A 22826-nucleotide genomic window follows, 5' to 3' on the forward strand; every position below is an offset into this window, starting at 1 on the left:
GTCTACTGGAAAAAATAACGTCCAACCTTACTGAGTCTTCTTTTAGAAAGATTTATCTACAGCTCTTAAAGAAGTCACTAGAAAGAATGCTCACAAGCACCAGTTTAAAATTAATCAATGGAAGTGTGCTTGAGAGCATATCCATAACTACCATAACTTTCCTGGTCTGTATTTGTTTATTTTTTGAGATTCAAGGTTGTATAAGCAATCTACTCTTGACACTCAGAAACAATGCTTTGAGAATGCATATAAGTCACTAAATCATAGTGGTTAAAAACTGAAATTAAATTAGGTGCAGAAAAAATAAAGTAAGAATTAGGTACAAAAATGTTTTAATAAAGAGTTTTCAAAAATTCTTGCTCATAGAAGGCAGCTGTTGAAAATGCCCCTTCTGCTATGAAAAACAAAAGGAATAATAATCAGTCTGATTGGAAGCATTGATGTTTTATCCTTGTCGTATGTAGTGATGTGAAGGTAAATCTATTACCTGAGATAGTCATGTAAAGAACTGGAGGGACTGTGAGCAAACTACAATCATCCTGTCTTATAGAAATAACAGTAGATGAAGTAAAATTGCCTGCATGTAGCTTGACAAATAAAGAAACTGAGGAAGATGAAAGCTGGGACCTTTTGCAGTCATTTTCTGGCAAGCAGTGAAGTACCGTGTTCAACTTCCCACCTTCTGAAAGATTTTAAGCAGAAGCTTCTGGCTTGAAGAGTAAAAGGAAAAGGAACATGAAAATCTTATGTGAAGTAACTGCAATATAAAATGCTTCTAATGTAAATAAAAATCCCAATAACTTGGTATTTAAAACTGTGGTTCCAAATAGAGCATTCATGTAATGCACACTCCAAAATGGATTTTTGGGGAAGGAAAGTTACTTCTTAGTTTGTTTTTATATTTTGCTTATTACTTAACTGCAGTCAGGACCCATAGTAACTTCACATCCCAACGTGGATTTGTGTATCCATTACTGGTTTCAGTGCATTGTTTGCCACCAAAATAAGAAAAGTGCTGCTGTTTTAATCTTCCAGACCCAGAGTTGAGCTTGTCAGAAAGATTTGGTCAGTATCACAGAGGATCTGTGGAGCAGATTTGGTAACAAAGAGGAGGTGAACGCCATCTAAAAATCCTTGTGTAACTGCTAGGCCCTCTTTCTTCTAGCCCTCATGGGATGCTGTCCACTGTACTACTTTCCTTTTGTTCCCAAGTTCTGCCAATGCCTTCCAAAATAAGTCCAACATCATGAGCAGAAAAATCAAGGAATTGGAGTTCAGGAGGAGAGCTCTGAGGCCATACAAATGCGATTTAGGTGCAGTTTCTTTCCTTTTAAACCAAGTTGTCTCTGAATCAGGTGTGATACAGAGCATGGGTGTGACAGCTGTACTGCTATTCACTTTACAAAACATTTTACTTCACCTTAAAATGTAGATAATGCATCTATTGCCTAATTGTAAGATTTGAAAGGCATGGATTACACAATGGCATCACCATCAGAAGGATCATCAAAGGTAGGTAACAGAAAATTTTAAGCACTTAGAAAAGTTTGGATTCTGGAATCTCTACGAATTGTGACCCTTATGAGTAAATAGTAAATTCATTAAATTGGAGAGCTAATCAAATTGTATTGTCAGGGTCTTTCTGGCTTTGATGAAGGTTAATGTAGACACAAGAAGCAAAACTCTTAAATAAAAACTAGTCTGTAATTACGTAAGTTCACAATGGAAACCCATTTAACACTGATGTTTATCTTTTCAGATTTTATGTAATTTAGGCCCAGAAACCTTTGAGTGCCTAATCTGTTTTCCAGTCGTATTTATTTGCAAAATAATTATTCTAAATTAATATCCTTAGTGAATAATATCAGGAAATAAGGATGGGTGATCAAAAAGTATTCAGTACTGCTTACATGTTGCATCAATTTGTCATTGTCAGTCTCCAGAGCAAATCTTGCAATGAAAGGATCTTGGCACACGCGGCAAAAGCTGTAGGTTACTTGCCAGTAGGGCAGATATGGTTTAGTTCATTAACTCTTACTGCATTTTTGAGTTGTTGATTGAACAGCTGGACAGGAACAATGGGCATGAACCACTGCCAACTTGTTGTTTAGGCAGGGCTGTATGCTGCCGTGCACGTGCCATGAGTCATATGAACTGACTCAAGTTTTAACTGCTAAATTCACAAACAGCATGAATCTAGAAGTACCATTGTCTAGAGGTAGCGTATTTGAAGAACTCAAGTTATTTGCAGATGAGGTAGTTTTTGCTTGAATCGACTTAAAAATAAATAAATAAATTTAAAATCTGTGGCATGTGTGAGTTACTGAGTTATGATTATAGATACCCTAAGCATCAAAAAGGCAAGTACCATGATAGTGATGATGTCCTTGTAGATAGCATATGGGGTAGGGTGACCAGTTCCCTGCTTTAGCATCCCTGATTTCAGTAGTCTCAAAGGCTTCTCAAAATTTACATCTTCATTCAGAGTAATAGGGTACAGATTAGTTCCATATCAGCTATAAGTCCTAATGTTCTTTCCTGCTGCTGTGTTGAGATAATGACAGCACTTTCAGGATCACTGACAGAGTTCATATCCTGTGTCTTACAGTATATTTTTCTTTGTCTTGCCTACTTTTATTTCGAACTGGTGGTGACAGAAGAGCACAGCTGCCCCTTTCCTTCTGCTGATCCTGACACCTGACACATCCACTCAGTTGCATATTATTTTTGTTACGGATTGGTGGTGTTTGAATGTGTTGGCAAAGATTCTCCTTGTACTGTGATTTCAAGAATTTGTGCAGGGCCAAATGAATGCTGACTTAGAGTGCATGGCTGTACTGACTGAGTTTAGATTATATGCCGAGTTTGGACTTGTGCTTACAACATAGTGTTGAAAATAAGAAAAAATCAGAGATGCCACAGTTATGTCGTGTTCTCCCTTCCCAATGAAGTGGTGCACTTTTTTTGAAACGTAATGGCAGATTAAAAATGAAGAGGAAATCAGTGGCTTCTGTACAAGTCATTGGAAGGATGATTTTCCATGTAACAACCTTCTATAAAGACACATTTTCCTGTACATTACCACAGTTGTCCAGAGAAGAATTTCTGTCTATTTCATCAGAATACATTTTCAATAATTTGTTCTTTTAACTATTAAAAGGGTAATATTTGCTAGGAGTGAATGACAATATGGAATTTTTTTTTAAATGTTGTATTGAAAGGTGAAAATCGGTGTGCTATTAAGAAAAAGAAAGGAAAGACGGTGTTTTATTATTTATCTCCAACGCCCCTATTTTCCATAAATCTTTATGCACAGGAGTGATTTAGGCTATACATTAATGTACTGTAAAAACCGCAGCCATGGGAATTGTGTGCAAACACATGAAAGTGTGGCTTGTTTTAACCTGAAGCAATGTGAAATTGAATCGTATGAGTATATAGTAATTTTGTTGTGTATCAATTCAGGCAAAGTACTGTGTAGATTTATATTTGAAGATGTTGGTATAATAACCCATGACCTCTGTCCCAAAGTACTGCTCATCTCTCATTCCTTTCCTGATAAATAGCAAAAAACCGTAGATCTTAACTGGTTAAGCTCTACAGCCTGAAGAAATTGAAATACCCTTTACTTGATTTAGGATGTGGATAAAATATTGCATGCTAAAACACCATTAGATGTAGAGTCCCTTAACCTTAGGGCTTATTTATTAAAGATACTGGCCAACTTATTTATGTATTTAGGAATAATTAGCAAGTGAATATGCAAGATGTAAGGTATGGAGTATTCTGCAGGGAAGCCAATATTTAACTAATTTCTTTGTTAGTGAAGGGATGCATTTCATTACAGTTTATACTTCTAGAACACCTTAAAACAAAGAGAAACCAAGGTTTCACAGAATCACAGAATCCCAAAGGTTGGAAGGGACCTGAAAAGATCATCTAGTCCAGCCCCCCTGCAAGAGCAGGGTAACCTAGAGTACATCAGAAGTATGTAGAAAATGCAGTCAAGATGCTATTAGCTACTTTGTGGTTTGCGCTGAACCAGATTATTCTTATTCTGAGTGTGATTTTGGATATTGAAATAAATATCTCAAAACGTAACCAAATGAGGACTGGGCAGAACTGATGGAGAGTACTCTTCAATCAATGTTTTGATTCAGATACAATTAAAAAGAATACATTTTGGAGAGTCTCTAGTGAGAATTACAGTATTAGTGGAACAAAAAGTGGTTTGGTATTTTAAAATCATTATTTTGTTAAACATGTTGCATGCATGGAATATTTATCAGGTTGCTTTGGGTTGAAATCAACTTCAGAACTGCATTTAGGAGCCAGTTAAGCTCATTAGAACATTAATGAGGAAGTGGAGAAGATGGCTCCGAGTTCTGAGAGACTTTTCAATTTTACTGGCTTATAAACAGCAATTTAACAAATCATCTCTTGAAGAGAGAGACTTTCCAAAACCAAAACCGTCATGGGTTTAGGAAAATCTCTATTGCTTGTAGCTGTGATTGGTTTTGGGATCAAGGGCCAAGAGAGATTTTAAAATTATTATAGTTTATATCATGAGTAACTTTCTAGTACTGTCACATTAGATGTATGTTTTCTGAGGCCACTCTGCAGAATAAATTCTAAGAAATGAACACAACATAGTTTTCTTAGTTTAAGTGACTTTCAAATTCTTGTTTGTAAGATCCATAAGTAGGGAATAAAACAAAATCATTCATTAAGTAATAGAGACACTGTGAATTGAATTGAAATGAGACTAAAATCAGGTTTATTCTGTATGAAAAAGGAAGACTTTTAACAAGGACGGTTCCATTACTCAGTTTTATACTAAATCTGCATTGATGTAATTGAGGGGAAGGTGAGCTGTGGCATAAAGACAGAAGGGGGCAGAAAGGAATATTAACTTTGTGGGCTGGTTTTGTAGAAAAGAAAGCTTGCTGTGGAGCAGGCTGGAAGCATCATGTGAGCTGTGATGGTCAGAGAGCTGAGAAAATAGTAACACATGGTTAAGGGCAATAGTTTCTTAAGTTGCTTTAGTGTAAGTTTTAAGTGAGTTAATCTGCGTTTAGATTAATGAGGTGGTGGGGAGAAATGGCAATTAAGTTAATGTATAGCTACTATAAGAAAGTACAGATGATAATGAAGTAACTTTTAAAAACAAATTTATAAATGTTACCTACACTGTGTCTTAAATCTGTTCCCTGTCAGTATTTTCAGCCAGTGAATGACAGATTAGATTAGAAATTTGTGGTTTAACCCTAGGAGGTGGGAAGAAGTGTTAATGACATACAGGAGATGTGTAACGGGGGAGTTGGATCAGTTTTAGCCTGGTACAGTTTCTCTGGAACAGAGGTGAAAGAGGATTAGAGAAGACAACAGAAGTGTAAAAGAAGCTGTGATGGCCTCAATTAGCAATGTAACCTTCAAGAATGAGTAGTTGTGCCACTAAAAGAAAGTGAAGAAATTTATACCGCACTGGCTGGGAAATTGTAAAACAATGTTATTTTCTGCTGGGAGTATACTTTTCCAGTGGACAGCATGTACTATACTACTGGTTCTTCAACAACAAGTAGTAGTAATAGTGAATGGAAGCTTAGGCGTTTACGTTCTCATGTGCTGACACGTAAGATGTATCCCTCAGGGATTTTCTCTGAATACAATTGAATTCAAGTACTAAATCAATTCTAACAAAATTCCTGTGAAAAATCTAATTAGAGAAAACCTTGTACAGGTGAAAAACGAATCCAGAATCTTTAGTTTGGATGTGATTTATTCCCGTCTTGTATCCCAAATGTTGTGGTACATGCCATTTTGGGAAAGGCTTATCTTTTTTACCACAAAAGTATAATTTATCCTTGGTCCTTGTGCAAGCTTTTTGCTTGTCTCAGTGCTTTTCAATATTAAGGTGAAGAGGAATCTATCAAGGACTCAGTCCTTCCTGACTGAGTAGCTGATGGATAACCAGGTGACCACAGAAAAGGAGAGATGGGCCCTTACATGAAGTTTCACTGTTGCTAGAGAGGAGAAGAGGGGAAATTATTAAAGGAAATACTTTTAAGACAGCACAAGTTTACCCTTCCTAATACATTTTATTTCTTATGTAAATTTTAGTGTAAAAGCCTGTAGTGTTTGTATGCAGTACTACACGGCAAACCTAGAACGGCGAGCAGCATTTTCAAAGTGATAGTTGTGAGCCAACATTTGGCACAATTTCTCCGAGTGATTTATGCGGCTCGTAGATGGGGAAATGCTTCACCAAGAAAATAAAAATAGCAGGAGAATTATGTCATTGGCACTGTCAGTGACTAAAATTAATTGATGATGCTGTGCCTTCATTATAATGAAAGGGCTGAGTAAGGACACAGTTAATCAGAAAAAGCAGTGATCAATTTGTAGCTTTACTTTATTTTCTTGTGTATGTACCATAGAGACTGATGCATTCTTAAAAGCACAGAAGCATCATTTATATATGTGGTTTGGAAATACAGCCCTTGTTAATTGATCAATGTATAATAAAAAAAAATTATATTGGGCTTCTTATAGACTAATAAAAAGGTATCAGGAAATTTGTTTTCTAGGAAATTCTTTGATGTTTCCGTGTTTCTTGTTATTATGTCTCATTAATTGTAATTTTAATCCTTTTTACTTCTTTCCTGAGTGCAGAACTGCAGCTGGTCTTCAAAGGTACGTGTCAGTTTGTCCAGCAGAAATATAAGTAACTTTCATACATTTAGAAGATTTTAAGTAGCTGTTAGTGCATGTGCAAAACTGATCCTTCATAAAAGAGGTGCTATGTTGAATAGTAGTACCCTGCATCTTGTGAATAGTGGTAACTCCTTGTTTGGGGAAAAATAATACAATGGTACAGTGATTGAACTGGGCATAATTGCCCACAGCATAGATTTGTGCTTTTGTAAATCATAGTTAGGAAGTAGTATGACCTTTAAGTAAACTTCGAGGCAGTACAGAAGGCTTGTTATATACTGAACCATTGAAAATCAGGCGATTCAAATAAAATGGCTTCCTTGGTTATCTTGAGTAGGGTACTGAAATGGCAATCAAAAGATTATGTGGAAGCACATGGATGCATTGCAGGGTGCTCCTACTGTTTTCTTAAAGCAAAACAGCACTCCAGAATATTACGATAGGGAATTCTAATACATCTGAATATTCATGGCATAAAGGGTTGGGGTTTTTTACCATTTGTTGTGGTTGTTGGCATAGTTTAGGGGGAAAAAAATAACTACCAGTTAGTTGCTATCAGCTGGAGAGATTTGTTTGTGCTAGTAATATTCCATCTTTCCTAATCTGTGGTCTTGCTAGTCCCCTAAATGTCCGTGCTTTTATTAAATACCTGTTGAACTTCTGTCACTTGTATTTCAGCAATTACTTTGATACCTGACAGTGAAAATGTAACTGGCTTCTCTGGTGCAGATGCAGTTTCTAAATTACAGAGTTTTCTTTAAAAGAGCTAGGGTGTTTTATACTGACAAACATTAATAACTTCATGAAGTAACATCCTCAGGAGTTCCAAGGACATATCAAAATGTGAAGTTTTTATTCAGTTTATGACTCTAAGAAGTATCTTCTTGTTTGTGAATGTATTTACTCTGTTGCATTGGTCCTTCCCAGATTTTTATTTGAGTTTTATGTCTGTAGTCCCCAAATTAGATGATTTCCTTTTTCTTTTTTTTTTAGCATTTTGAATTTAACAATTCTAGCTCAAGAACCTATCATGTTTCTAGTGTCTGCATAAAAGTAGTTAACTGAAGTTTTTTTATAAATGGTTTCCTGATATATCCCATATATAAGCTGAAGTTTTCATGGTTGCAATATAATTACTTTTTGATGTTGCAATATAAAAATAATTAGGATTTTTTTTTACTTTAGTTTTAAGAGTAGGCAGTATTTTTTTCAGTTTAAGATCTTTCAGGTGTCTTTCTGCAAAGATGGAGAACAGTAGTAGAATCTTAGAAAAGAATCTTACACTTAGCTTATGTTTTTTCAGAAGCCAAGGAAGATAGCCAGAGAAATACTATTTTTGGCATAGCTGAATGATTGCATGAATTTTTAACGGCATGCGGGGCAGTGTTTTCAAATGCTGTTTTGTGAAACAGGACATCCTATGTGCTTCCTAAATGAAGTTTTTAGCTACAGAGTTTTCAACTTTCGCATATAAAGTATTTATCTCTCGTTAGCCTTTCTCTTCTTTACTGTCATTTTCTCCTTGTTCCCAGAGGAAACAAGAGAAGCAGTGGGACTTTCATCCACTGGACTTGTCTGTGGCACTCCTGTTCAGTCTAATGAAAGATGACCAGCCTAGAAGTTACTGCTTAAGCATAATATCCCATGAAATGAAAATTATCCCTTGAAGGAGCATGCATATTTTGCTCAAACTTTGATATAAAACTTTAATTTTTGCATTTTCCAATTTTTCTCTGTGTGTACTTAAACTCATAATGCTAACCTTGTATTCTGGTAAGATTATTTTTCATTTTCTAATCATTTTAGTCTTGCTTTTTTCCCTCCAGTATTAAAATCTAATTTTTGTGTGTGAAGCTGGTGTGTAAAGTATGATTAAGTTAAATGGATTTATCCCTTTTAATAATGTAAAACTTAGTTTCAGGCAAACCAAGTCATCAACATAGTTTAAAAAAAATGCTGTGAACCTTGGTATCTATTTTTTTAAAGCTTGTATGTACTGTAACATAACCTACTCTAAGTAATTATATATTACAGTGGTTGCCATTAGTGACTGCTATAATTAAGGTTGCAAATCAGCTTCCATTATAATCCCTTGTTTTCACACAATCATAACTTGTCAAAACACTAACCTTTGAGACTAAAGTTTTCCATGGTTGTTCTGCTTAATAGTAAATTTGGGAGGAGAGAGGAGGAAAAGGAGTTTGAACTATCCTTCTAGCAAAAGCCTGGTCTTTTTATGTTACAGGATAAAACTGGGTATCAAGGAGCTAAATAGATATTTCCAGGGACTAGGAAAACGTAGAAGAGAGGTTAAAGGACAAGGAGTGCAGAACCGCCTTGAATTTTAATTGCAGTTCTAATTTTGACTAGCCCCACGGTTATTTTGTTTTCACCATCTCTGTGTAATGCTGCAAAGTATGAGTCTTCCTTGATTAGTATTGAAGCCCCACAACAAAACTGCACTATGTCAATTCTACCAATAATCAGATGACAGCCAGGTTACAGAGGTAGAGAAGAGATACCGTGGCCAGTTGTGAATTCATGATTCCAGTTGTGGATCCCAGTCCTCAATCTGATGCTGGTTTTGGAGGGAAAAGCTTCCCTAAAAAGTGGAGGGACAATATAAGAAAATATTTACTGTGATTATTTTTCTAGTAAGTGGCTCCTAAATGTCAACAATCACTGCACTAGGCAGAAAATAACGCATTCCTATGTCACTGCAGGTAACCCTGTGTGTAAACTTTTTATGGTGATCACTATCCAAAGCTTGTCTAAGTTCCCATTTATAGTATTTCTGGTATGACTTGACAATTTATTTTATCGTATAAAGAGATCACATTTTAAGGCATGAGACAAGGGAGTGCATGGGCAGGCAAGAGTTGAAGGATAAGCTTTCAACCTTAACATTCATTTCCTGTGCTTGTTTTATCATCCCTAACATTACATTAGCACCTTTTTTTTGCATGGAATTCATTTTAAGAAATAGTGATTGTTTCTTCCCTCAGCCCTCTGGGAGGGTATTTTAATTACTTTCTTGAGATACACGATAACAAACCGAAATACAGTTGCTAAAGAAAAATTACAATTTTTGTTACATTCAGAATTTTCTCCTCCACTCGTCTGGCTGCAAACTGTTGCTAATGTAAATGTCTTCTTTTATAAGATGTTGTGAAATACTACAAAGGTACGATTTACAGGTAAAATAAATTGTAACATAGAAGAAAGCACAAGCCTTCAAAAAGATCAGGTTTTGTGGGACCTCATTGTCTGGAGAGGGTCCTGTGAGTCAGTGAGATGTCTTGCAGATGGTTTTCACATCTGGATTCTTTTTACAGTTGAGGTCTTTGATCTGAAAATGTTACAACTCTCCTATGCCCTGTGATTTGTCTGGCGAGATGAGTTATTTACAAATGCAATTGCTCTTCTGACAACTCAGTTTTGAGTGTGTAAGTGCTGAGGTCCTGATCTGTAACCCACAAGGACTGCTGATAGTCCTTTTATCGGTTTCAGTGGGCTTTGATTCAGATATTTGGACTTTGAAGCACCCCCAGGTGCATTAGGTAAAAAAAGGCTTTTTACAAACAGTTATAAGTTAAAGATTTAGGATGTGATGTGTCTGAAATAATTCGACAGTATTTCAAAGGCTTGTGAATTTAAGTAAGTTTCTGATCTTTGTGTCTTTTCTTTTATTCCTCCAGTGGCAGATGAAAGCAAAGTTGGTTTGTTGGCTGGACACAAATCGGGTAAGCAGTTCTCCTATTTTGGAGGTAAAGTCAGCAACTTGGAAATCGTATGGGCAGTAAATTAAATCAGCTTACAGAAACTGTGGTGACTGAAAGAGTTGCAAATTAAGGCATTACTTTGTATGCACTGACTCCAAGTTGTACAGTGATGAATTAGGGATTGTTCTTTGCCAGCCAAACAGTGCATGTAGCTGAGTCATTTGCAGGAAGAGCTGTAACTTTATTTTTCAGTGCAGGTGTTTTAAACTGAAGAAGACGCCCTTTTAAGTAAGTGCACGTACAATGTGTCTTGTGGAGCGTGGAGACAAATGATACACATTTTGAAAAATACAAATATTTCTTGCTTTTTCTTCTTGCTCTGAGTTCCACTTCCATTCCCAGGAATATTGAAGATAACATTAAAAAATTCTGCTGTTTACAAAACGAATGTCAAAGCTTTTCCATTCATCAAGCTTGTGCGGTAGAAATAACTTGTTTCTTCTAAAACTTTTCAGGGAATAGTAGTAAAAAAAAGTCAGTCTATACTGTTGTCATTACTGTACCTACTTATTAAATAAGGTCTGCAAACCACACCACGGTACTGTTCAACTTCCAGCTCTTGTATTAAAAAATCTGTCAAGGAAATGTCACGTAAAATTGTAATTTTTCACAAGCCATGGGTAAGCTGACATAAGAAACCTTAAACTTTCTAGAAAAGTTACTCAGCAGTCTCTTCTGATGTTTGAAAACCCTAAAGTTTCAGGCTGCCCCTTTTGTAGCGTGATTGCACATTGCCTTTTTCCACTCCCTTGATAGAACTAAAAAGCTGAATTCATGTAAAGGAAGGTCAACTATGAGATTCCTGATTGTTTATAGTATTCCTTCTCTGTACAACTGGGTGTCCTTCTTTAGCGTGGATTTTACTTATCTGAAGACCTTTTCATGAACTTAACAAATTCTTTCTTTCTGGCATCTTTCCTACGTCAGTGAACTTCTTGGATTCTCTTTCTGAATCGGGAGTAGTGCAGATGTCTTGTAACATTATCACTCCTGGGGAGAAAAAATTCGTTCAGCCCTTTGTTTTCAGAATGTAAAAATGTCAGAAGATCTTGTCAACTTGAAGAAGCTACAGGGTGGCCCTTGGTTTTTTCCTGTGCAGAAAAATTACTACGAATGTTGAAATATCATGAAGTTTTCCAAAGATCAGTGGGATTCACTGCTATCAAAGAATATTGTAGGGAAACCTGGTGAGATCATAACTCTTTGGCAATCAGTTGTTATGGGTACATTAAGCTTTATAATATCACTTTTAGGCTCATTTGATCTTTCTTCTGCATACTTCTCCAGAATCTTGAAAACCGTGGCTTTGAAAAGTTTTCTGTTTGAAGACACCTACAAATTTTATGTGAAAGCATGGATCCATGCTTATTAAACTTCGCCTTGTTTCCTTTACTTACCTTTCATAGGCCTCTTACGTGTACCTAGGATCTTTTTTCATTGATTAAATTCAGTGGTCAATAGATCACCTAAGGAATAGATACAAAGATCTAGGTTGGAATATTTTTCCCCCCCTTCAGAATAAAAAGAGTTAGCTAACTTCTGTGAAGGTTGGATTGTAAATGATTTTTCTTGGTTCTTTAAATGCTGTTCAATTACTGTTGAAACATGTTTCTCTCCTCTCTGTGTTATGTTTCCTAACCCTTCATAAAGAGAAATCAAGCTGCAGTTTCAGCTTTCTCATTGTTCCATTCAAATATTTATTTTAAAGGTTTGTTCAAGAACACGGTATTCTTTTTGTCTGGTCCCTTTTTACTGTATGTTTTTTGGAATTAATATCATACACACATTTTTCTGGCATTCAGTCACATCACCTAACCCATGTTTCAATATCATTCATTATGCTGCCTTCCTATAGGTACCTTTTCCAAGAACACACTAAGGGAGACATTGCAGCTTCTTGTGCTAGGAGCAAAACACCATTATTTTCTCATTACAGAACAGAGTTTCCATCCTATTCTAGACTTCAGGAAATTAAACATATTTCTCTACAGAATTAATTATCACCTACCAACAATCAATGCAATTATCCCTTCTCTCCTTCAACATGACTTATTCTATGAAATACACCGTTGAGTAATTCTCTCTAGGGAAATATCCTTTCTGTTCCTTCTGGGGCAGTGGCTTTTCAAGCATATAGCCTCAGCTTTATGTGTAGCTGCTGTATCCCTCACATATTAGGTATTAGCAGCAGCAGGAGTTAGTAGTGTGTATTCATTTCAAAAAGCGTTATCACAATTCTGCAGAAGACCAAGGCATTAAAAGGATCTATAGCTGTAGCCCCATCTGTCCTTTTACTTGTTGCACCCACAATTGCAGCAGGGTTTATTTTTTTCTTCCTTAAAAATTCAATTTGATTTTTAGAAGCATGTCTAGACACATCCTGAGCTTGTGAGCATGTTCTATGGGAAGATGGCTGGAGACTTGTTCCTGTATTTCACCCTCACAAAAATGCATCTGTGACTTCTGGTTCTCATAGCTGGCCTGTCCTTCATCCTGCTGGGTGGAACACTGCAGCAGTGCTTACAGGTGTTCTTAGTGTTGCAAATATTTCCCACGATCATAGAGTCATAGAATAGTTAGGGTTGGAAGGGACCTTAAGATCATCAAGTTCCAACCCCACTGCCATGGACAAGGACACCTCACGCTGAACCAGGTCACCCAAGACTCCATCCAACCTGGCCTTGAACACTGCCAAGGATGGAGCATTCACAACTTCCTTGGGCAACTTGTTCCAGTGCCTCACGACACTCTCAGTAAAGAATTTCTTCCTTATATCCAATCTAAACTTCCCCTGTTTAAGTTTGAACCCGTTGCCCCTTGTCCTATCACTACAGTCCTTAATGAAGAGTCCCTCCCCAGCATCCTTGTAGGCCCCCTTCAGATACTGGAAGGCTGCTGTGAGGTCTCCACGCAGCCTTCTCTTCTCCAGGCTGAACAGCCCCAACTTTCTCAGCTTGTCTCCATACGGGAGGTGCTCCAGTTCCCTGATCATCCTCATGGCCCTCCTCTGGACTTGTTCCAACAGTTCCATGTCCTTTTTATGTTGAGGACACCAGAACTGTACACAATACTCCAAGTGAGGTCTCACGAGAGCAGAGTAGAGGGGCAGGATCACCTCCTTCTACCTGCTGGTCACGCTCCTCTTGATGCAGCCCAGGATACGGTTGGCTTTCTGGGCTGCAGTACCCCTGGCAAAAGCACTGGAGTGCTGTATTGATGTAGCCTAGATGACCCTTTCTGGAAAAGACCAGAGTTCAAGTATTTGTGTGCAAGGCATCTTCTCTGAATCCTCTGAGGAGGGCTTTGTCCTCTGTGAACCTTCCTGTGTGCTCAGCAATGGTGTGTCCACATTCCCTAAACTTAGTTCCAGATATGAGAATGAGAAGCAGACAAGCGGTGCCTCTATCATAAAGCAAAGAAGATCGCTGAAAATTCACAGAGGTGAAAAATCAGCAAACTTCAGCTTAGTTTCTCAGGAACTCTTAGCTTTTTAGAAAAGCAATTCCAGGGCAGCTAGGAGGATATCATCAATAAGGAAGGGCAGGACTGTTGTACCTTAAATATAACCTGATTTGTATCAAATACTGAAATCAAGTACTCAATTCTTTGTAGCTATTTTTAATTATTTTTTTTCCTGAAATTCTTTTTTTGTGTTCTGATTTACTGCTTAGAATGCTTTTAGTATGTATTGACTGTCTGTTGAGGTCTCTTGCTGACACAGCTCTTTCAGATGATGCAGTGCTGGAGAAAAGCTGATGAGTCTTTCTTTATGAGCTCTGACATATTAATTAGCAAAATGGGCAAAAAAAGCTTTCCTATTTTTATTTTAATGTCACTAGACCATGCTTTTGGCTGGGGTTATGTTTCGAGACAGTTTTGAGACAAGATGAGTTGAAGATCTTATTTTCTTGCTGGCTGCTCCGTGAGGAACGTGTGACGGGGCTATGGATTAGTACTTGCAAGACTGAATGATACAGGGCTAGCTCTGTTACCAAGCTGAATTTGAATTAATGCTATGTGGCAAGAGATAGGCTTAGGACCTGAGCAGGAAAAAAGCCTATTGGGATAGCTTGATGGATGCTTCTGGTCAAGTTCTGCACTTTACTGTTAATTTTGCTGACGGCGTGGTTTACGAGTGCTGACATATCTGGTAGGCCTCCAGTCTGTGCTGCTTCATGTATGGATAACTGAGTTGTGGTTAAGATGGGATTCAGACTGGGACTGGAGATATTTGGGAATAAAGTAAGTTAAAGGTCTTGATGTATCTCTGCATCATTTAATACCAGGATGTATTCTACATTAAATAAATTTTACTGAGGTTTCATTAAGGCCAGGATGAAGATTATGTCTTAGGACCCAGGAGTGGTTGAAAAATTAGGGCTATTCATAGAGTTTTTTATATGACCCACTGAAATAGGATATGAAAAGTGCAACAGATTAAGCTTTATCATTACCTTCAGGAAAGGTTCTCCAGCCTATTGTAGGGGTCATGGTTGCAATGTAAGTCTGAGACACTAAGGTTACACTTACATAAGTGTGAGCTGAATGTCCCTTTTGGCTTTAAGGTTGGGTGACACAGGATGATCCTTATCTGTGCTCTGAGCCTCTATTGCAAGATGGCTTCAGACTGCCTCTGGAAGCTGTGCCTGCTACATCCTAACTCTTGAACCATTTCTAGGAAGTGTCTGTGAGAGCAAAATAGCTTTTATATAGTGGAGATGGTTACATTCTAGTAAACTCAGGTGTACCCAGCCACTGCTATATCTGCAAATATAACCAGGGGGTTGGAACTTGATGATCTGAAGGTCCTTTTCAACCCTAACTGTTTTATGATTTTAAGAACTCTAGCTTAATTTTTGCAGGGACAGAGCAGGGTCTGGTGCAGGCAGAATCCAGCCTGTTACAGTTTGTTCTGTTAAAAGAACAGACGGCACACAAAATTGGAGAACTCTTTCTTGTATTTTTTTTTTTTTTTTGTCTTTTTTTTTTTTTTTTTTTTTTTGGCTGGAGGAATCGTGCAGAGGTTGGGCTATTGGAACATCAGCAAAATCCAGTGGCTTATGTGTGCTTGTGTAGCACAAAAGGCTCTTTTAATGAAGGATTTTGTTGGGGATTAATGGTTGGGTTAGGAAGGACTACAAAAAGCTTAGTGGATACTGCTAGGCTTATTTGAGACCAGTGCCACTGTAGCAAGTTTGGCTTCTGTTTTGCTTTTGATTTGCAGGCAGCACAATCGCATTGAAGAGGTGTGTAGGGAAGTGGTGTTCTCTCCTCATGTCAGATCTCATAATTTTGTTAAGCAAGTCTTCTCACTGCTGTAGATGTCATTAAAGCTGAGCTTTCCAAAGGGGGCATTGGATTTAGTACTGAGTTCATAAGGATTTACATAGTGACTAGATCCACAGTGGAAAAGACTCCTGTAAATGGCTGAGCTGCCTGGCATATGCAAGCGAAGTGCCTGTCCAAACAAGGACCTTGAGCTGAAAGCATGGAGTTTATAGACTCTGACACTTACCTTTTCATTTGTGACAGGAGAAAAAAGGTTGATTTTAGTTTATTTCTCTTTGATAATAAAAGTCTAATACTTGTCTGTGACAATCGTTCTTGCAAGTGTGAAGAGGAATTGCCTACCTTGTAGACCGCAGCATACCTTAGCAATATCCATGTCGCCTAACTTAACCTACGTATCTTGGGTTGGGTACTGGAAGCAAGCAAACTGGTGGCAATGGAAGCTGTGCTATGTGATTTTCCCTTAGTTCAGCCAGTGTAGTACTCAGTGCTATTTCAGTTTGACACAAAAACAAATGCAAGTATCTTTTTATGATGCTTCAGTGCCCTGTATTATCCATAACTCATGCCTCTTTAAGCTTCGAATCATGAAGCTATGGGTTAAGTTTGATGCTTGATTGCTGGGAATATTTTTGCAAGATTTTTTCACCCTTTTACTGTTACCTTCACCTTGGGCTTCTGTCCCTGGATTATTCTTTTCTTGTGGTGATGGTGGTGTTATTATTATTATTGATATTATTGTAATCATCAACAACTTTGATTGTCCAAGCAGAGTATTCCTTTGACCATAGAGTTCCCAATAAATTGCTGTCATCTGAGAATCTGTATTGACTTATGCAGCAGGAGTCCTTTTTATTCTGCGGATCACTTAGAGTTAATGTTTACTTCTATACGTACGTCTGGTAAGGTCTGAAGTCAAAGATGTTGCATTCAATCTATTATTTTGTTGTGGTTTGTAAGGATTTCTAGTCCAAAAGTGCAAATGTTTAGCTTTCATTGAATCTCTGCCTACTGTTGTGTTTTTCCTTACCTTTAAACGTAGCTTGTCTAGTGAAACTAGGATGATAAATTAATTTACTTAGTACTCCAGGCCAGTATGGCTTTACTACCCTGTTTTTAGTGCCCTTTATTTTTTATTTTAATATGTGTATTAGTTTCCATGTTATAGATTGTTCTAACCGTCTACATTGGGAGTGGTAAGGGGCCTTGTTTAACATTGCCTAGTTGCACAAGAACCAAAACTGTGTTTTGACCAAGCCTGTGGGACAGGAGAGCACTATACTGAACTGCTGGGCTGCAAGATTTTTTCATGTCTGAATGGTCAAAGTCTGGAAGTCTGTAGGAATAAATCCCGAGCCTCTATCTTTCATGAGCTGACTCTTAAGAATTGGTGTTGAGATAAATGGTCTTTTGATTTTTCTAGTATTTAGAGTGCTAAATATAATGTATGAATGTTTAGTTGGAAAAGCTAAAAACATATGAATGTTTAGTTGAAAAAACTTGTCTGTTGGAACTTCATGTGTTTTAACCTGTCAGAGATAAGAAAGTGTATTGAGACAAGATGAAAACAAAATTAGAACTTGAGTAAGAGAAGCTCAAACTGGGCATCCTGGATATTGATTGTTTTTAAAAGGCTATTAAAAATGGAACTGATGCAGCAGTCATATCCCCCCTGCTATCAAATGGTGAGTATTTCTGCATGAGTAGTTTGACGTTACACTGCCTCAGGAAAAGGAAGGCTGGACACTGCAGTTCCTGCACTTCAAACAATTATTCTGAGTTAACAGAACTTGCTGTATTGTTGAATTTGAGGAAAGAGCAGTTTCTTGATCAAAATCTCTTCTGAATGCCAGTCTGGTGGTCTTTACAGACCCTCTTTGCCTGCCAGGCCTATGTGGCTGATAAACAACTCTCACAGATAAACCTGGTTAGATAGTTCTCCTCTATAGAGGGAAACAAGCTCTCAGTTTTACTCTGAGAAGGATCATTTTATGTCCCCGATAACTCACCAGCTGTAACTACTCCTTTGGCGGCTTTTTTTTCCTTGTTTTTGAAGACTTTATTAGCTGTGTGATGATGATTGTTGTGACCCCTTTTTTGTTAGGTCCTGAGAAAGTCATGTGTTGATAAAAATCCTTCACTTGAGGGTGCAGTTTGATGTTACTATGTTGATCTAAATCAGTTTGCTGCTGCCGAAAAAGCAGTCTTAGTCACCATACCTCCTACCCACAGCTGCCTGGTTCCCATTACTTCGGTTATTCCAGTCCCACAGCTTAGCTGGTGAGATGGTTGAGAGAGCTAAAGTAAAGACAGACAAACGCTAAAGGAAGACAGACAAAAGTGAACAGTGCTGGTCTTGCCTCCTTCAGCCATTCGAGAGAGGCAAGCTTGTGTGCCAGTATTTGAGAAACTCAGCAAGTAGATGGATGGACATGAGAACTATGGCTTTCAGGGGCAGTTGTCTATTAAATCACTTTATCTGCTATGTCAAACCATACCCTTGTTAAATTCAAATGCCAAACTGACACTGATATTTTTTTTTAATACTTTTACTTTCCATGGATGCAGGAGCAAGGAATAAAAAAAAAGGCAATAAGCTGTGCAAACTGAAGAAGGGCATCCCTGCTGTCTCATCCTTAAATTGCAAGAATCTTTCCTTACATCACTTATTCACTTTGATTTTATAAATTCTTTGTGTTCTGTGACTGACTCTTAGTGCACATTGTATTAAGAGATGGCAGAGCAGTGCCCATTGATCTTTCTTTGAACTACAGTTAAAGTGAATAGATCTGATCTGAGAACAATAACAAACTTGCAGGAGAAACCTGTTCCCCTCAAATGTTCTTGTGTGAGATTTAGGATCTTGAAGAGATCTGAACATAGACCAACTGCAGTGTGGGTGCAAATTCAAGGGTGTGTGGTTGAGGTTTTATAATATAGCATAGTTGATTTAATGGTTTCCTGTCTCCTGAAGAGGATCCCATGACACCCCTGTAATCACAAATGCCTAGCCACGTGTTTCTGCCTCCTTTCTCTCTATGCCAGCATTCTGAGATGAGCTGTTGGGGGGAGCTAATCTAGCAAGAAAATAATTCTGAAAAAAAGAATAGTGTTATTCTGGTTTAGCCAAGGAAGCAAGGAAAAGGAAGTTCAGGAGAACAGAAGAATGATTTTGTAACTGACAGGTTTTGATCCTGGGATCAGCCTGAGCTGAAGGAAGTTGACCAGGGTGGAGGGGGTAGAAAGACTCATCTGAAGAAGAAAGCGTGGATGAAAGAAAATTTGCAGATCTTCAGAGATGTCTTTGTGCTGAAAGAAGGGAAGTGAGGGAGCAAGTTTGAGTGTTTCTTTCTTATCCTGAAGACTAAACTGAAAGTGAGTTTCTGAGAGGTTTGTTTAATGGCCAGTGAAACTTGGGTTTGTGTATTTTTGACTGTGTGGTATTACTTGCTGTTAAAGGGCTATGGGTATCTTTTAGCTTTTTTGGGGGCTGCTAAATGCTGGGTCTGGTCCTGTCCTAAGGAATGAGAAAAGATTGAGGAGTCATTGGGAGCAGCCGAGTGATGAGCAGGGTGAAGTTTTTGTAAGTGCCAGATGGAGTGAACAGGCAGCTCAGACAGAAAGGACAATTATCCTGAAGAACCACAGGGCCTGGGTAGGGTTTCTTGCAGTCCAGCTGAACCATAAAACAAATGATCTTGTAAAAGCATAAGTTGAGCCAAAGCTTTTATTCATTCTGTCTCACCCAGCAAATGTGAATTCTCTGTGCTACCTGAGTGTGGTAAAACAAGGCTTCAAGAGGAAAGCCCTTTCCATATTCACAATCTAAGCAGAAAAGTGCATGTACATCTACCCAGAAGTCCTGCACAACTTGGACTTATCTGGGAAAGAAGCTTGTGCTTAGATGGATATTGCAGTTTGACCTTCATGAAATAAAACTGAAAGAGTTCCTGCAGATGGGAACTATATGGAGCACTCCTGTGAATGCATAGCTATGGAAATGGCTACTAAAGCTGTGGCATTAAGGTTACTACAGCAAGATGCTGGAGAGTGATTCTGGGTATCAGGAATGCCTCGTTTTTATGTGTGGGTAAACTTGGAGTGGAAAGTCTGCATGGCAGTAAAGATGGCCTTTTCTCAGAGGAGAAGGCCTGGTCTGGCAGATACCCAACCTGCAGTCTTCAAAAATAAATAGAGGTGAAAGATTTACTTCTTTTCCATCACATCTCAGCAATATGGGAATTACGCATTTTCCAATATGAGTTGTTGGCATCCAGGGATTGCAAGCCAACAGCCTTTTTCCTTGGGGAGTATTCTTTGCTCCAGGAGCAGAGAAAGGGGCAGGAACTTTGTTTAATGTGACCTGGGAAATGTCATGCTCAGCATTTACCCAGTGTTACAGCTTCCTTCTGATGGAGAAGTGACTAGGAAAAAACAAATCCAGCACACAAGGATTTTTTCCAGCCATGATACTCATATATTCATATTTCTTCTACCTCCTGTGTTTTTTTCCTCTTTAATTTCCTGAAGTGATTCTGGGCATATTGTTATATTAGCTGAGGTGTGGGGGTGACGGGTGTTAATGCTTACACTTCAGAGTTGCTATTTATCCCCCTGGTCAGTATTGCCGAATATTGTTCTGTGCAGAATTCAGTGAAGCAAGTCAAGAGAATATTAAAAACCCTAGAATGTTCAAGTAGTATGAAATGAAAAAGTGCAGACTTCTAATAGTTGTAATGAAGGCATCCACTTACCATAAGGCCTTCTAGTATTTGAAGTGGTCATCTTTCTGTGGTAAATAACTCTGTGCCTGCAGAAGTCTGTTGCTTGCTGAAATACTCTCTGTTGTAAATGGTGTGGTGCTGGCATGAGTTGTAGGCTGTTTGGGGCATGCATTCTCTTCCTGAGACCTGGTGATACTTTTTGCTGTGCAAAAAGCAAAAGTCTGCGTAGAGTCTGCTAGATTTCATGTCTTTGCTGAAAGTTTCTGTTTTGAGCTGGAGCTTCCTGCTGCCTCGTATTCCAGGTTGTTCCTGACGTGGGAGTAAGAGAACTTGTAAATAATAGTGAATGTGTCTGTATGAGGAGTGCAGTATTGGGCAGAAATAAAGCTCTCTCTTTCTTATGCAGAAGTAGTTATTAGGATGTGAGATCTTGGCATCTCTGGGTCCTGGAATGCCCCGTAAGAATCCTTACTAAATTTGATTGGAGATGGCAAAAAAGACAACTAGAAAGCTGGCATTAACCCAAATCAAAGCATAAGAAACAGGAAGTTTGAAGAATGTAGAGAATTTGGTTTGCCTTTTATTGAAACAGTGGAGATTCAAACTAAGGCACAGAAGCAAGCAAAAGAAGTTTAATGTTTAAAATCCTGGGGGCTTCTTGCTGAAAGGTGATCTTTAAATCAGAGGGCTTCTCTGGTGATGGTGCCTGAACAGATGGCTCATCAAAGTGCCTGTATGACTGATAGTAAGCTGGTTTCCCTCATGGAGCAACCCCTTTGGCCCTAAGAAGAAAGCTGAAAGCAGCAAGTGGATCCATTGGGTCTCCTGCATCTCTAAGGCTCTTTAGTCATCAGCCCTTTAGCTGGTGACAGCCAGACTGCATCTATTTTAGAAAGCAAAATGAATTGCTTCAGACTGTTTCTTCTGTAATTGAGAAGAAGCTGCTGTGATGTGACCCTAATGCCCCTGGGTAACATTTACCTCCCTCTGCAGTTAGAACTGGAGTCACAGCCTTCCTGCCAGTCTTTTCTCTGACTGTTGGTTTCATGTTCCTTCCAATAGTACCTGTGCATTTTTCAAGGTTTGTGGTGAATGATCTGCAGATGTTCAGGAAAGGCCTTCAGAGTACTGGGTACTAAAATGTTGGCTGTGATCAGCGTTGGCTGCTACTGTGGTTCTTTTAGTTGCTTGTTGTGATCAAAGAGACCAACAGTCACTGCCGAATGCCTCATTTTATTAATCCTTTCCCTCCAGGAGCTGGGTTTTTGCTGAGCTTAATATTCAGTGCTGGCAGTGGGTATCCTGAAGTCATTGGTGCCAAGGAGTTAATGAATTTGGAAAACATCCCAGATAATACATCTGGCTGAGTAACTTACATTTTGGAGTATGAAGTATGAGATGTAGAAAGAAGAGCACTGAGCTAAATGAGCTACTGGCTGAAGAGGGGAAAGGGACACTTATTTTAAACTAGCTGACTGAAAGTTAAAAATTACATAGCCCCATGGGTTTGACTGTTGTGGTTTTGTTTGGATTTTTTTTGTTTTGTGTGTGTTTATGGGGTTTTAACGTCTTGTAACACTGTGTATTTGCCAGTTACGTTACCTTCTGTAGCTGGGATATATTCAGGGAAGCATTTGTGATTCTCCACTTTGAATGATTCTTCTTCATTTTTTCTTCTGAAGTCTCATCATGTTGCCATGTCAATAAGAAGGATTTTGAAGGTAGCTACCAGTAATAGCTATTTCTAGTCCAGCTGACTTCTGGAATAGTATCTTGTACAGTGTTTGCCTTCTATAACGTTTGAAATCAGGTTTTATTATATAAAGTGGATTGCTGGTGCTATTTATTAATACACATCTTTGTGTAATAAAAGCTGTGCAGAGCAATATGGCTCACAAATTAACTTTGAAGAAAAGAATTGTATTGCTATTTGTATATCTCATGAAACAGCATTATTTTTAGTGGGTCTTTCAACACAGCGATGCTACTTAGCACTTACCTACATAGCACTCAGAAAGTACCAGGAATATCATCCCTAATTAAGTGTCCTACTAAAATGCTTTTTTCTGACCTAAGAGCAGAGCAGGAGAGTGTTTCTGTGCATAGCAATGGCAACTCAAATGGAAAGCATCTCATAGAAGAATAGAAAGCACTTCTTGAGTTACCTCTGACTACCAGCAGGTACTTTCCTTATATCTCAGGCAATGGCACCCTAATGCCCTTTCAAAATATATAAGCTGTTGTAGTGTTTGCCCCTTTTTTTCTGTCTAATGTCTTGATAGGTAAAATTTCTCATTGGCTTTAATTTAGTCTTCCG

The 22826-nt window shown here is 38.2% G+C and overlaps 1 protein-coding gene across 1 annotated transcript in view; it reads left to right on the forward strand.

Moving 5' to 3' along the window:
* PARD3B (par-3 family cell polarity regulator beta) overlaps window positions 1-22826 on the forward strand; it is a gene marked incomplete at both ends in the record, with an annotated part of 424820 nt that overhangs the window by 241014 nt on the left and 160980 nt on the right. Inside the window, 2 exons of the mRNA XM_080620282.1 lie at window positions 6673-6693; window positions 10413-10457. Coding sequence (XP_080476408.1) covers window positions 6673-6693; window positions 10413-10457 — 66 coding nt within the window. The remainder of the gene's footprint in view (window positions 1-6672; window positions 6694-10412; window positions 10458-22826) is intronic.

Source organism: Psittacula echo (genome assembly GCF_963264785.1).
Source record: "Psittacula echo genome assembly, chromosome: 6".
Classification (NCBI taxonomy): domain Eukaryota; kingdom Metazoa; phylum Chordata; class Aves; order Psittaciformes; family Psittacidae; genus Psittacula; species Psittacula echo.